We start from the raw sequence: 12772 nt of genomic DNA on the forward strand, positions 1-12772 counted from the left end.
GAGTTTCCAGAAATGGGTTGCCATGATATGGTAACTTCTATTAATTTATTCATCTCAAAAACCAGGCTGAATGAATTTGAAGAGCTCCTCATTCTGTTGAGTAGTGTTGTATATTCATGCCAAAGACCTTCCCAGAATGCATCACTAGAAGAATCAGAAGGACACGATGGTGCAGTATTGATTTGCTTTCCATGTTTTATCTTTGAAGGTGGCACCAGTAATTAAAGCTCGGATGATGGAGTATGGAACCACAATGGTCAGCTATCAGCCCCTGGGAGACAAGGTCAATTTTTTCCGCATGGTTATCTCCAATCCAGCAGCAGCTCACCAAGACATTGATTTTCTGATTGAAGAAATAGAACGCCTTGGGCAAGATTTATAATCCTATAATCTGCCATATCCTTCTGAAGTACCTCTAGGTAGACAATTAAGTTGTCACAAACTGTGGTGAATGTATTTGTAGTTTGTTCCAAAGTGATTCTCTTTCTATATTGTGGCGTCAAAGTAGAGTACAATTTAAAATCAAGAACATTGCTCCTTTTAAAAAGTTGTCTTCTCCCCTCTGAGTTTGCAAAAACTTCTTTTCCAGGAAGATAGTATACAAAAGGCTGCATTTTTGCATATCAAGCATACATATATATATTCACAATCTCATCTCTAAAGATCAGTGTGAGTAGTAAAAATAATTCCTTTTGTTAAAAATAGCCAATAGAACAATGGTTCCCAAATGGCCACAGATTGCGGGGCAGCATAAAAACAAAATGCAAAAATGCATATTAAAACTGAGTAACTTTTATCTTTTTTTTTTACTCTGTTAGAACAGAATTTCTAATTTACATGCAACGTTCAGATGTACTTAAATACATCTAATTTTACAAAAGAAATATATAAATATATAAATATATATATTAAAAAGATCCTATTTTGTAAAATATAGATTTTTTATTTTATATGGGTTCTAAAAACTGCAGGGACAAATAATAAATATAATAATGAAATATTTTATTTTTCCTTAGATGAAATGCATCAAATGTTTAAGAATGCTTCTTTTGAGACATAAACCCACATAAATTCTTAAAAAGAAATGTTTGTTTTACATGTCCTTTTATCTTGTATATCTCCAGAGTCTAGTACTGCAGAACCTCAAGAGATGTCTGCGTATAAGAAAACAAACTGAAAATAGTGATATCACAAAATGCTGCTATTCCTAGTGATTTTTCCCATATGACCTAGCTAAATAAAAGCACAATCTTTCCAGACTGCTATCTGGGAGTAAAATTAGGGTTGTGTTTGGAGCCTTCTCCAAAAAAAAGGGTGCACTTCAGAATAATTAATTTTACTACAGTACTTATATTTCTCACAGCTACTGAAGAAAATATGAATATTTTAGGTTCTAAAAAGGCCAGTCCACTGGTAAGGAAGTTCAAGTAACAGCAAAGATCCACAGCAGGTTCTAAGGATTGACGGTCGAACTTCGTGCGGAGACATGAGTTTGAGAAGACATCCAGTGCTGTTGATCTTTGGAGGAGGCACAAGAGTTGGAAATAACTTTTACTTGTCATGTGATATTTGTAACTGCTGCTATGACCATATTTCCTTTCAGAGACTGGCTGCTAATGTCCCAGTAGATCTATGTGATCTTATGAATGATGTGTCCAAGACATTGAATCCATTTATTTGAAATTGGTTTTCCACATCTAAGCTCTTAGACAGTTCTTAACTACTATTTACGTTGCTCTTAGAATTGGCCTAGTATAACAACTAAGATACTAAATACAAAGCAGAAAATATCTGCCCTGAATTATTTCTAATGTAATTTGTAAATGGATTCAACCATGCTACTGGGTTTTAAGCTTAGCCCCTAACAATTGTATGGGAATACTACTACCAGCTTATCTTATATAGTGTTATGGAATTTCAAAATATAACAGAGTGCTATTTTAATATAAATGTGTGATTATGATAATCAGTATTCTGTCCACAGTTCATATACCTCTTTTAAGGAAACACAATGAAGGTCCATCTAGTTTTTATGGATGCAAGATCAGCCATATTTCAGGCAGATTTCCTTAGTGTGTTGCCCTCCAAATGTTTGGGACTGCAAACCCCATCAGTCTTAGCCATTATGGCCAGTGGTTTGAGATGATGGATGCTGCATTAGAGAACATCATGAGGCTATTGTGTCAGGGAAGGCTAGCTTGGAGGAAATGAAATCTGTCATTCCTCAGTTTCACATCCTGGAACAATTTCCAGTTACAACCCTATTTAAACATTGGGTTTTAGCTTTAACTAAAAAGCAACATGGCCACCTGGGTTTGTAAAGCAATATTGTTTTACACTCTCTCAAAATACTTGAAGATACAAATGCAATGTAATATGATTTGATTGAACATATATAATTTTATGTACTAGTGACTCATTGTAAACTTGCAAAATAGGGGGAAAAAGAGATAAAACTGTGTCTGTAGTTGTGTTGCCTTTTGAATGATCTTGCTGGTTTTTTTCCCACCTCAAGTTGAGAATTGCGCACTTTAGATTTCATACTGTACAGTGTTGCCAATTGACATATATTGCTGTATAAGCTTGTACGATATATTATGAATTGTTCTTATACGTGTTTGGTAGCAGTATTGAATCTAGATATTGTAAGAACTTAATCCTTTCTAGTTTCTCTATTGCTTATTTGCTTTAGACCATGATTCCATTCTGGCTGATTCGTACAAATAGTGTTTAATTCTAGACATTAAAGCTTATGTGCTGAAGAGTTTAAGAGCTTTTCTATGTGATCTAGACCAGCTTTCCCCAGTCATGGGTCTCTATGCAGATGCCAGTGGACAATGCAAAACCTCCACGCATAAGAACTTTCCCCCAATCAGCTCTATGCTGTATTGGAAGAGGGAAATCAGATCATCTTTACAGATCAGGACATTTGAATACGTATCAAACACTGTTGTTAATGCAATCTCTCTTCAGGTGGTAATTGTATAAATTCCACTGAAGTGAGCAGTCCATTGGTGAGACCACTTTGAGATAATGGAGCAGTTCAACAGCTAGATTGTAAGTCACCACAAATGTTCCTGTTACAATCAAAGGGAGACAGAATAGTGGCAGTGACTTATAGCTTGGATTGCCTCCAATAATATTTAGTCTAGATAGAATTTTGGTGTTCAAGATCTACAAATGGTGTTTTCATATGAACATTCTAACAGGAATTTCTTTTTCAAATTAACTCTGTCTGTTGTATCTGGGGGGAAGTCCACAGCAACCTGTTCTTCCTGTATTTGATTAAAGTACTTTATCTGTAGTGTCATTCAGAACCCAAATAAAAGTGTAAAATGTGATTGTTGTGTTTCTCTAAAGTTTATCCCCAGCTTTCGTTATTCATTTGAAAGCTCATAAGATCTAGTTGCATCTGTTATGCTATCTTTCAACAAAAGTCATGAAGACCAAAAATGATTTCTTCCAGCTGTCCCTGCTATCATGTTAGTGCCTAATTACTAGTGTCGATGTAACAGCCTCTTGAAAATCCTCTTGTTTGGTTAGCTCTTTTATTACCTTATACTTTATGAAAACAGATAGAGATTTCCCCCCTTCTTTAAAAACAGGTGTGTCCTTGAATTAATAATCTTCCTATCCAATGTCTTTTTCAACGGATACCTAATATTGGTAGAATAATTGACCAAGGATAGATCTGTAGCCTTTTGCAGTCTACATACATGGATCTACTCCTCCCAGGCTACACTCTACAGAATTGACCCTGCCAGATTTATTGTATCACTGTCATCATCATCGTCACCTTATATTCCACCTTTATTTTTTCAGATGGTATCTCCACAACAAGACAATGGTAATGTAGAATACAATTGTACAACACACTAACCACTCTTGCTTCAAAAATGGTTTACTCAACCCAATTTGGGGAGTCGTTAAATAAATTGAAGCACAAATGGGATGTAATGCATTAAATTACAATGTGGTTGGTGCCAGTGGTGGAATTCAAATTTTTTTATTACCGGTTCTGTGGGCGTGGCTTGGTGGGCATGGTGTGGCTTGGTGGGCATGGCTTGGTGAGCATGGAAGGGGAAGGATACTGCAAAATCTCCATTTCCCCCCCCCCCCACTCCAGGGGAAAGTATATTGCAAAATCTCCATTCCCATCCCACTCTGGGGCCAGCCAGAGGTGGTATTTGCCGGTTCTCTGAACTACTCAAAATTTCCACTACTGGTTCTCCAGAACCTGTCAGAATCTGCTGAATAGCACCCCTGGGTTGGCCTCTTTATGGTTCATGCATTGTATAAAGCCAGCCAATGTCCAACCCTACTCATAGTATGGTCACTGATCGCAGTCAACAAGTGACTCCAAATACTGAAAATGATTGTACATTGAGTGCCAATTGCTGCAGAGTTTTGTGGACCAAAGTACAACACTTGGGTTATGAATCACTTTGCAGAGTAGTAAAAACCAATGCTTATCAAGCAAGGGCTGACATTGTGGTGTAATGAAAATAATCTCACACTTAACATCACAAAAACTAAAGAACTTATAATTGACTTCAGGAGGAAGAGCGATGTACATCTACCATTGTACATAAATGGTGAGGAGGTGGAGAGGTGGGTAGTTTTAAATTTCTGGGCACTTATATCTTGGAGGACCTCTCATGGACTATGAATGCTAACATGCTTGTGGAGAAGGCACAGAAGAGGCTGTACTTCCTGAGAATGATCAGGAAAATAAATCTATCTCAGCATCTACTTCTGTCCTACCATCGCAGCACCATTGAGAGTGTCCTGACATACGGCATTCTTGCATGGTATGGGAGCAGCTCTGTAGCGGACAAAAAAGCTCTACAGAGAATCATTAAAACTGCCCAGAATATCATCGGATTCCAGCTACTAGCCCTGGATGACATCTTCGAATCTTGCTGTTTGAGAAAGTTCCATAACATTCTCAGAGACTCTTCCCATCCTGCTTACAATCTTTTTGTACTGTTGCCTTCTGGCAGAAAATACAGAACAATTAAAACTCAGACCACATGTTTTCTGAATAGTTTTTATCCCAGAGCTATGTTCAACAATGAACTAAAGGGCCACCATTAGTTGGACAGTATTACTTGGTCTGTTGTGTGGATGTTTGGGTGGTTTAGGGGTGGAGAATTATGGTGGGTGGAAGTGTGTTTGGGTGTTATGTGTGTTGGACCTGGTCTTTGAGTGTTAAGTGAATTTTGTTGTATGGGTATACTGTGTATACACATACAATGACTATTTATTTATTTATTTATTTATTTATTTATTTATTTATTTATTTATTTATTATCCTCCATTTCATGGTCAGGACCCCAATCCCACTTGAGTTATTTTGGTATCAGAGGGAAAAAGAACCATAAGCCCATTATCCTACCTTAAGACAGTAAAACTAAGATATTATATGGCATTACTTTTAGCTTCATGAAAGGCGTAAATGTCATACCCATTTTCTTGTTTAAAGGGATTTTCTTACTCTACTTATAACAAACTGCTTTGAGCTTTTGGAATTGATATAGGAATAACCAAAAAAAAAAAAAGCTTGGTGAACAGCTGGTGCAGCTGGGAGTTAAATAAGTAAATCTCTTGTTTGGTGTGGATATATTTTGAGAGGGGGATAAAAGTGCAGGTTTGGGACTGGCCCTAAATTAAACCAATATTATCACATGTGCACAGCCTTAATTTGCACTTTTTAGGATAAAAGGATAGAAATCATTACAGCTGTTTTGAAACAGCTTGAAAAAAAGAGGGAAATTGAGAAAGTTATAAACGGAAACATTAGCTGAGCAGTGACTCAGAGCCTTCTATCTTTGGGGCTTACCATCTGTTTGCTTTCCTCTCTTTCAAAGGCTCCTGCTGCCAAGTACAATAAAAAGAGGAAAATAAAGCAATATTGACCACAGCCACTCTAGCATATGAGACAGCTGCAAAATCTTCTTCAAACTGAATTCTCTGCACGAGTACACTACATCATGATGTTCAATTGGCAAAGTGCTACTTGGTTGTAAACACACTGTGGCTCCCATCCAGATAGCTGCCTGCATAAACCTGTTCTGTTGAGACAATGGATAAGGTAACAGAATGGTTGTTTCTTAATTTTTCATCATCCAGAGGCTGCAAGTGGAGCCTGTATTAGACTGTAAAGTGACAAGTCAGTCCCCTCCTGCCCATTCTACTGAAAATAACCTTGGACTTCTTCCCTAAATTCTATGATAATGGAGGTGGATCAATATGATTCTCCATTCTGACTATAACTTCTGGTTGCCAAAGTTTGTTATTTCCATTCCAGACCAATGCATGTGCGTATCAGCCCTGTATCCTGCCATCTTGCTAAATTCCACACATCACTCTTACCTTTCAGATGTGGCCGCTATGGCTTCAGTAGTGGCCAAAATTGTGGAAAACTTTTGGGGAAAGTGTATTTTTGAGATTTGATGGCTAATAACACCACTTTTTTTTGGAGTTTCAAGATAATCATATTCCACTGCTGGAATGGCCTGGGAATAACCCAGATCCTAACCCAATTGAAAATCTATGGAGCTGACTAAAGAAACTTGTTAGTCAAATGCAACCCAGCAATAAAACCCAGTTAATAGAAGCAATCATTCAATCTTGGTTTCACATTATAACAGCTGCAGAACTAAAAAGTTCACTCTATGGGAAGACATTGTGAGGCCGTAATTCATGCTAAAGGTTACCCAACTAAGTATTAACTGACATGGTGATAATTTTTGTATATCTCATTTTTTATATGTGTTTCACTTTTCTTCTTTATACTGTAACTGCTATTCTAATAGCAAATCCTTCATAAAAGTTATTGCATTACATTCTTGATTAAATTATCTTTCCATTGATATATGGTAATTTTATGGTACTAGTCCAAAAAAAAAAAAGTGGTGTTATTAGCTAGTTTTAGAAAATACACTTTTCCCAAAAGGTTTCCACAATTTTGGCCAGTATTATAACCCAAAAGGTACCACTCACACATAAGAGGTCAGTATCACTAAAGAAGTACAAGAAAGTTTTAACAGGACTCTCAAACCTAGTGAGATTGTTTTTCCATAATAAAATCCTAATTGCTAGAGAAGGGGAAAAATTGGAGCAGTCAGAGGGAAAGGAAGGAATAGAGTACCATATCCCAGATCGGAGAATGGTTAAATAGGAGCATGTCATAAAGACTATTGCTATCTATAGGGAACAACATGTTATTTCCCATAGTTGGTTAGGTCATGCCTGCAGTACTTAGGTTGAGGCTGTTAAGAGGAAAGGTGTGAGGTCTCAAAACTTCTCTTCCAGAAATTGCACACGTGCTAACTATAAGAAAAATAGCAGAACTTCAGTTAGACTATGACCACTCTCTTGACTTTTGGGGCCAAAATGGAAGTTGATCCTCCATCACAACCAACTTCTTTCATGTTAAAGCCTCTGTTTCAATTTATGTTTGTTATATAAAATTGGCAGCTGCCAAGGCAAACCTTGCAGAGACTTAGCTATGTGTTAATTATTTACCCCCTTATCTATCTGTAAATAGGTACCACCTCAGTGGGAAGAAAGAGCGCTCTGTGAGGTCATGCTGGCCACATGAGCGCAGAAATGTCTTTGGCCAGCATTGGCTAAATGGTCTTGAAACAACAGAGATGAATAACGACCCTAAGTCAGCAATGACCAGTGAATTCCCTTATCTTTATCTATCTGCAAATCATTGCATACCCCAAAATCATGGTGTGGTTCTGCTGGTCAGTTTTAGTAATATATAATCCTCTTGGATCGTTAGTAATTTTAATGTTGATTTTTAACAGATATTGTCTCCGTCAATTAATTATGAATTTTATTTAGTTACTATGAATTTGTCTAATTTCTCCTTTTGAATCATATCAATGAGTTGCATCCATCAGTTCCTTTTATCTACCCTAAATTTATTCTTAAATGGCCCCAGGTTCTAGCCCCGGTTTTCAAACCTGGATCCCCATATGATTCTGGATTATAAATTTATCAACTTTATCCTTGTTGGCTGGAAGTTTCAGAGAGACAAAGGTAGACTTCTCAAACTAGAAGCATTTGAATGGTAAGTGCAGCCAGCAACACCTGAACACCAAAGTCTGAGACATGCCAATCTGCAGAGTTCTAAGTTATTTCAGGTATAGCTTCTCTTTCTCCTGTAATGAAAACTACATAAGCTGTTTTGGACATAGATGCTGACCAAAAGAACTTCAATAAGTTCATTTTCAATTCAGAAGATAAGGTATCTTATATCATTTAAGAGAAAGTATACATGATTAGACACTCTCATGTCTTCCAGAGGGAACTTTAATTAGACGATTACTATAATAATTCATCCCAAAATGTCAACAAGAACCAAGAAAGAGCATTTTCCAGCAGAATGCAATCTGTGTGTGCATTTTAATTGTTCTATGCAAATATTATTATCCTTATATACATTTTCCATGAATACTACACTGATCTTTTTGGCCTGATTCACCATAAATATGGCTTTTTTTTGATTTTGGCTTAATGCACTGATGGACCTTCCCACTGTGGTTGGGTAAATGATGTGCCATAGTATGTAGAGTTAACACAGATACTTGTGATTTCATTACTAAAATTATGGTTAACAAGCTACAATTTAGCACAATACGTGAATACCTAGCCTGATACTCTTCTCTTCCAGATGTTGGCATGTAAGGTTCCTGAAGATACAGATGATGATAGATAGATAGATAAATAGATAGATAGATAGATAGATAGATAGATAGATAGATAGATAGATAGATAGATAGATAGATAGACAGACAGACAGACAGACAGAGATATAATTTATGTGGATTCAGTCCAGCAAAACTTTATGCAAGAAGGAATTTGAAATAGCTCCTCTCCATTCTGACAATTATAGGACTTTTAAAATATAAGCATATAAAATGAATTTAAAAAGCCACTATCACAGACTTGCCTTGACAATACAATTTCATAATAAATCAGAACTGAGAACACAAGCCTTTATAAGTAGGTGGGGTCATGAGTCCATCCCATAAGATATCTAAACAGCCTTGCTAATTATTCTCTGACAGGTAGATGATAAATCATAGAACTTAGGAGAAATGGCAAGTGATTCCATGTCTCATTCTATCCTTGTGCAGCACCTCAGACAGAAATGAATAATGAAACATTCACTTTCTGTATACCTTCCATGTTCCATCGGATATTACAGCTTCTGGTTTCTTCCTTGCCAGCAATTCATAGACCCATTCACTTTAGGATGGGGTGAGGTTAGTCAACCACTGTCTCTTGTTGGCCGGATTCCCAAAATTCTTCTCAAATGATCCATTTAGGGTTCTGACCGAAGCAATCTGTCCTCTACTTGATTGAAGAGAAAGAAGAGAAAGGAAGAATGAGGAGTGCCAAAGTAGGTAGTGATTTTCTTTGGGTGCTGACTTCATCCATCATAAATTTCATCCACCAGATAAAGAAAATACAACATTTGACAGGAAGGATGTTCTATCCCAACAGCAATCCAGGGCAAATATGGCTGGGAGCTGCACTTCTGGACTTTTCTGACTTCAAAACTAAGAATGTCATTTGCAGCAAGTTGGGACTGCTTCAGATGGACAGTTTGTGAGGCAGAACAAAGAACTAAGTTGCAGACAAAGACAGCCTATCTGTCCATACTAGTCCAAGATCTTGCAATGCTTTGTGAGACGGAGCAACGAGATACTGCTTAGCAAACAAACAGATAAGAGAGAGCAAGCCCCCCCCTCTCTCTCTCACACACACACACACAGAGAGCAGGCTAACAAGTCCATCCGGCTAGAAGATAAATAGTTGTCTGCCACATCTATTCATCTCCGCCCCCTGCCTTTTATCCCCAGAACTAGGGTGGGGCTTCCCTAGCAGCAGTGGCTCTTCCATCCCAAGGATCAGCCCACAGATTTCCACTGCTCTCCTCTCCTCTGCCTTCTGTGCATCCGAGCGTCAGGCATTGGATCCAGCTGTTCCTCCTCTTCCTCATCAGCCACCTCCAGACCTGGGGGCAGTTGACTCTCCATCTGAGGGCTGATGGATGGCCCAGGCTCCACCTCTGTATTTTTCTCTGACAGCTCCATTCCCTCTTCCCCCTTGGAGCTCTCAGGTTGCCTTGATAATGATCCTGACTCCCATGCCTCCTCCTCAACTGATTCAGTTCTGGAACGGTAGGCGGCCAACAGGCTACAACAGGTTGGGCCTTCTGTATGGTCTATCTGGTAAGGCTGACAGATACCCATGATAAAACAGAATATATTAAGATGTTGCTGTTGATTCTGCTCAATTTCTTCAGAGTTTCGAAAGAAAGTAATGGTAGGTGGTCATTCCCTGAATGAAAAGCTATTCTAAAAACTTTGCAAAGAAATGTAGCCATTAGATAGTCATATGTAATCTAAAGTGTTCATTCCTTGAGATTCCCAAATGGTGAATTCGCCCTCAGAAAGCATAAAACTGTTCAGAGTGTTCAGATCAATTTGGTTAACAGAAAAATGATAGTGTAATCTCAGTATTCAGGAATTGACCAAATGGGGGCTGGGCACACTTTTGGGGAAGTGGCAGTTTTCAGGCATGGGATCCATGTGTCAATTGCTTGCCACTTTATCTTTGCTTTTTAACTTCCATTCATCTCTTCTAGTCAATGTCACTTTGAGAATTTAAGATTATGTAGCTGTCAGCAACTCTTTCTTTTCCTCCTTTAATTCTAAAGTTAAACTTAATTGTGCCATGGGCCATGTTACCATTCACATGAGAGAAATGTAATTACCAACTTCATTATATGCAATTGCTGCAGCACTTCTAAAAACAAATGTCCATGCCAATAAATTGAATGAGAATAACCTGGGCATGAGCATCTCCCTGGAGGTCCACCAGAAATTCTAAGTGAAAACATGTTGAAGGAGGAAATTGCACTGCTACTGCAGAGAGCCTAACTGACAAGCATTGGAAGTCTTGTGTGGCATTTATTTCCAACCAAAGGAACTAACTGACAAGAATGACAAGAATTATGAATTCTAATAAACAACCTGACCTTGGTGAATGACACAACTAAATTTTTTTTGGTGCAGGTTAGAAAAAAATCCCAGAAAGATAAGTAACCTGATATTTGAAGAACTGACCCCAATCTCTGGTGATGACCTTCCTTTTACAGATGGTTACTACAAAAATATCAGATAATCTAAGTACAGAAATCTTAGATCTGATAAAGGAGGGAAATCTAGTCATCCATCAGATGAAATAAATTGAGTGCTATTGATTCAGTATAAAAACCCACTGACTGTGCTTAAAATCCAGAGGACACACACTTGGTGAAGCCTTGGCCTTTTAATCCACCTGAAATTCACTCCATTGGGTTTTGTTCTATTTTGGAAACATCAAAGAAACCTTTCAGTTCAGGTCTTCTCCAAGTCTGAAGGGCAATACAGTAGCAGAAAATAGGTCAGTAAGCAAAAAGATAAACTTCCATCCAGTTGTCCAAAGCAATGGAGCCATTGTGAGAAAATTTAAAATGTGTTCACCAATTCAGATAACCAGCAGAGGTTTCCCCTTAGTTTATTATGTATTTAGCAAATTTATAAAGCTGCCCATTTCATGAGAAATGATTCTGAGTGGCATACAATAGTACAGTTATAAGCTAGATCACAGAGATTTACAGTAGTGCCTTTAATATTTTCAGTTAATAGTTCAAAATATAGGCAAAGTAAAAGACTCAGAGGGCCATTCAAATATTATAATTAACCTAGTCAACCACTAACTCTGCGCCACTAACCACTGAGCCGTGGTGGCGCAGTGGTTAGAATGCAGTACTGCAGGCTACTTCTTTTGACTGCCAGCTGCCAGCAGTTCGGCAGTTCAGCAGTTCGAATTTCACCGGCTCAAGGTTGACTCAGCCTTCCATCTTTCCGAGGTCAGTAAAATGAGGAGCCAGATTGTTAGGGGCAATATACTGACTCTGTAAACCACTTAGAGTGGGTGTAAAGCCCTGTGAAGCAGTAAATAAGTTGAAGTGCTATTGCTAACTCAGTCATACAGGTAGACCTCACTTAGCAATTCTCTTAAGCAGTACCATTTAAAATTATGATGATGAAAAAATAACTTGACCACCAATGTCATCTCTCAGCCCTGTGTTCACCTTGGTCAGTTGCAGTAATATGTGTTGTCCTGTGCCTGCTTTGCTTTGCTTTTCCCATCTTGGCACAGCAGAGAGATTGCTTTAAAAAGTAATCTCTTCCTGAGCTGCTTTTCTCCCCGTAGACCTCCCCAAAAAGGTGCTAAAGGCAAGCTCAGGTCTGTAATCTTAACTAGCTGGTTCTGCTTGTGACTGATAAGACTACCATAATTACTTTAGGACCTTCCACTTTTGTTTTCTTTCCAAGCAGCTCAGGGCTCAGAGCTGCAATCATGCTAGGCAAACAGCCAGTGCTAGTGCATTTCTTTCTATGTGTTTTCCCTATTGTTTGCCTGATTACTCTGTTGTAATCCTGTCCTTTACACTGAATGTAAATATAAATACTAATCTCTTTCTTGCTAAATTATTCCATTGCCATGGTGAGCATTCCTAAGAGCAGGGAGTGGGGTAAAAGGAAAGCTGAAGTAAAACTATATGTAAAATCATGTTCATATCATTTTCAACCTAGTGACCAAGTGCTGGTCCAGTTTTGGTTGTTAAATGACTACTTGTAGTTCTTTACTATTGAATCTGGCCACACACAATCATTCTAACCAGATCAAGGACAGT

General features: G+C 38.0%; 1 protein-coding gene across 3 annotated transcripts in view; it reads left to right on the top strand.

The window, feature by feature from the left end:
• GAD2 (glutamate decarboxylase 2) overlaps window positions 1–3341 on the top strand; it is a 49266-nt gene extending 45925 nt beyond the window's left edge. Inside the window, exons 16-17 of one of the 3 annotated variants that reach the window (XM_034402448.3) lie at window positions 209–419; window positions 1125–3341. In XM_034402448.3, coding sequence (XP_034258339.1) covers window positions 209–382 — 174 coding nt within the window. In that variant the 3' untranslated portion in view covers window positions 383–419; window positions 1125–3341. Of the gene's footprint in view, window positions 1–208 lie in introns of all 3 variants that reach the window. The other 2 variants (XM_034402449.3, XM_034402447.3) reach the window with 2 other exon arrangements.
• The last annotated feature ends 9431 nt before the right edge of the window (window positions 3342–12772 follow it).

The sequence above is a fragment of the Pantherophis guttatus genome, chromosome 4, assembly GCF_059756535.1.
Source record: "Pantherophis guttatus breed Tessera chromosome 4, ASM5975653v1, whole genome shotgun sequence".
Taxonomy (NCBI): Eukaryota; Metazoa; Chordata; class Lepidosauria; order Squamata; family Colubridae; genus Pantherophis; species Pantherophis guttatus.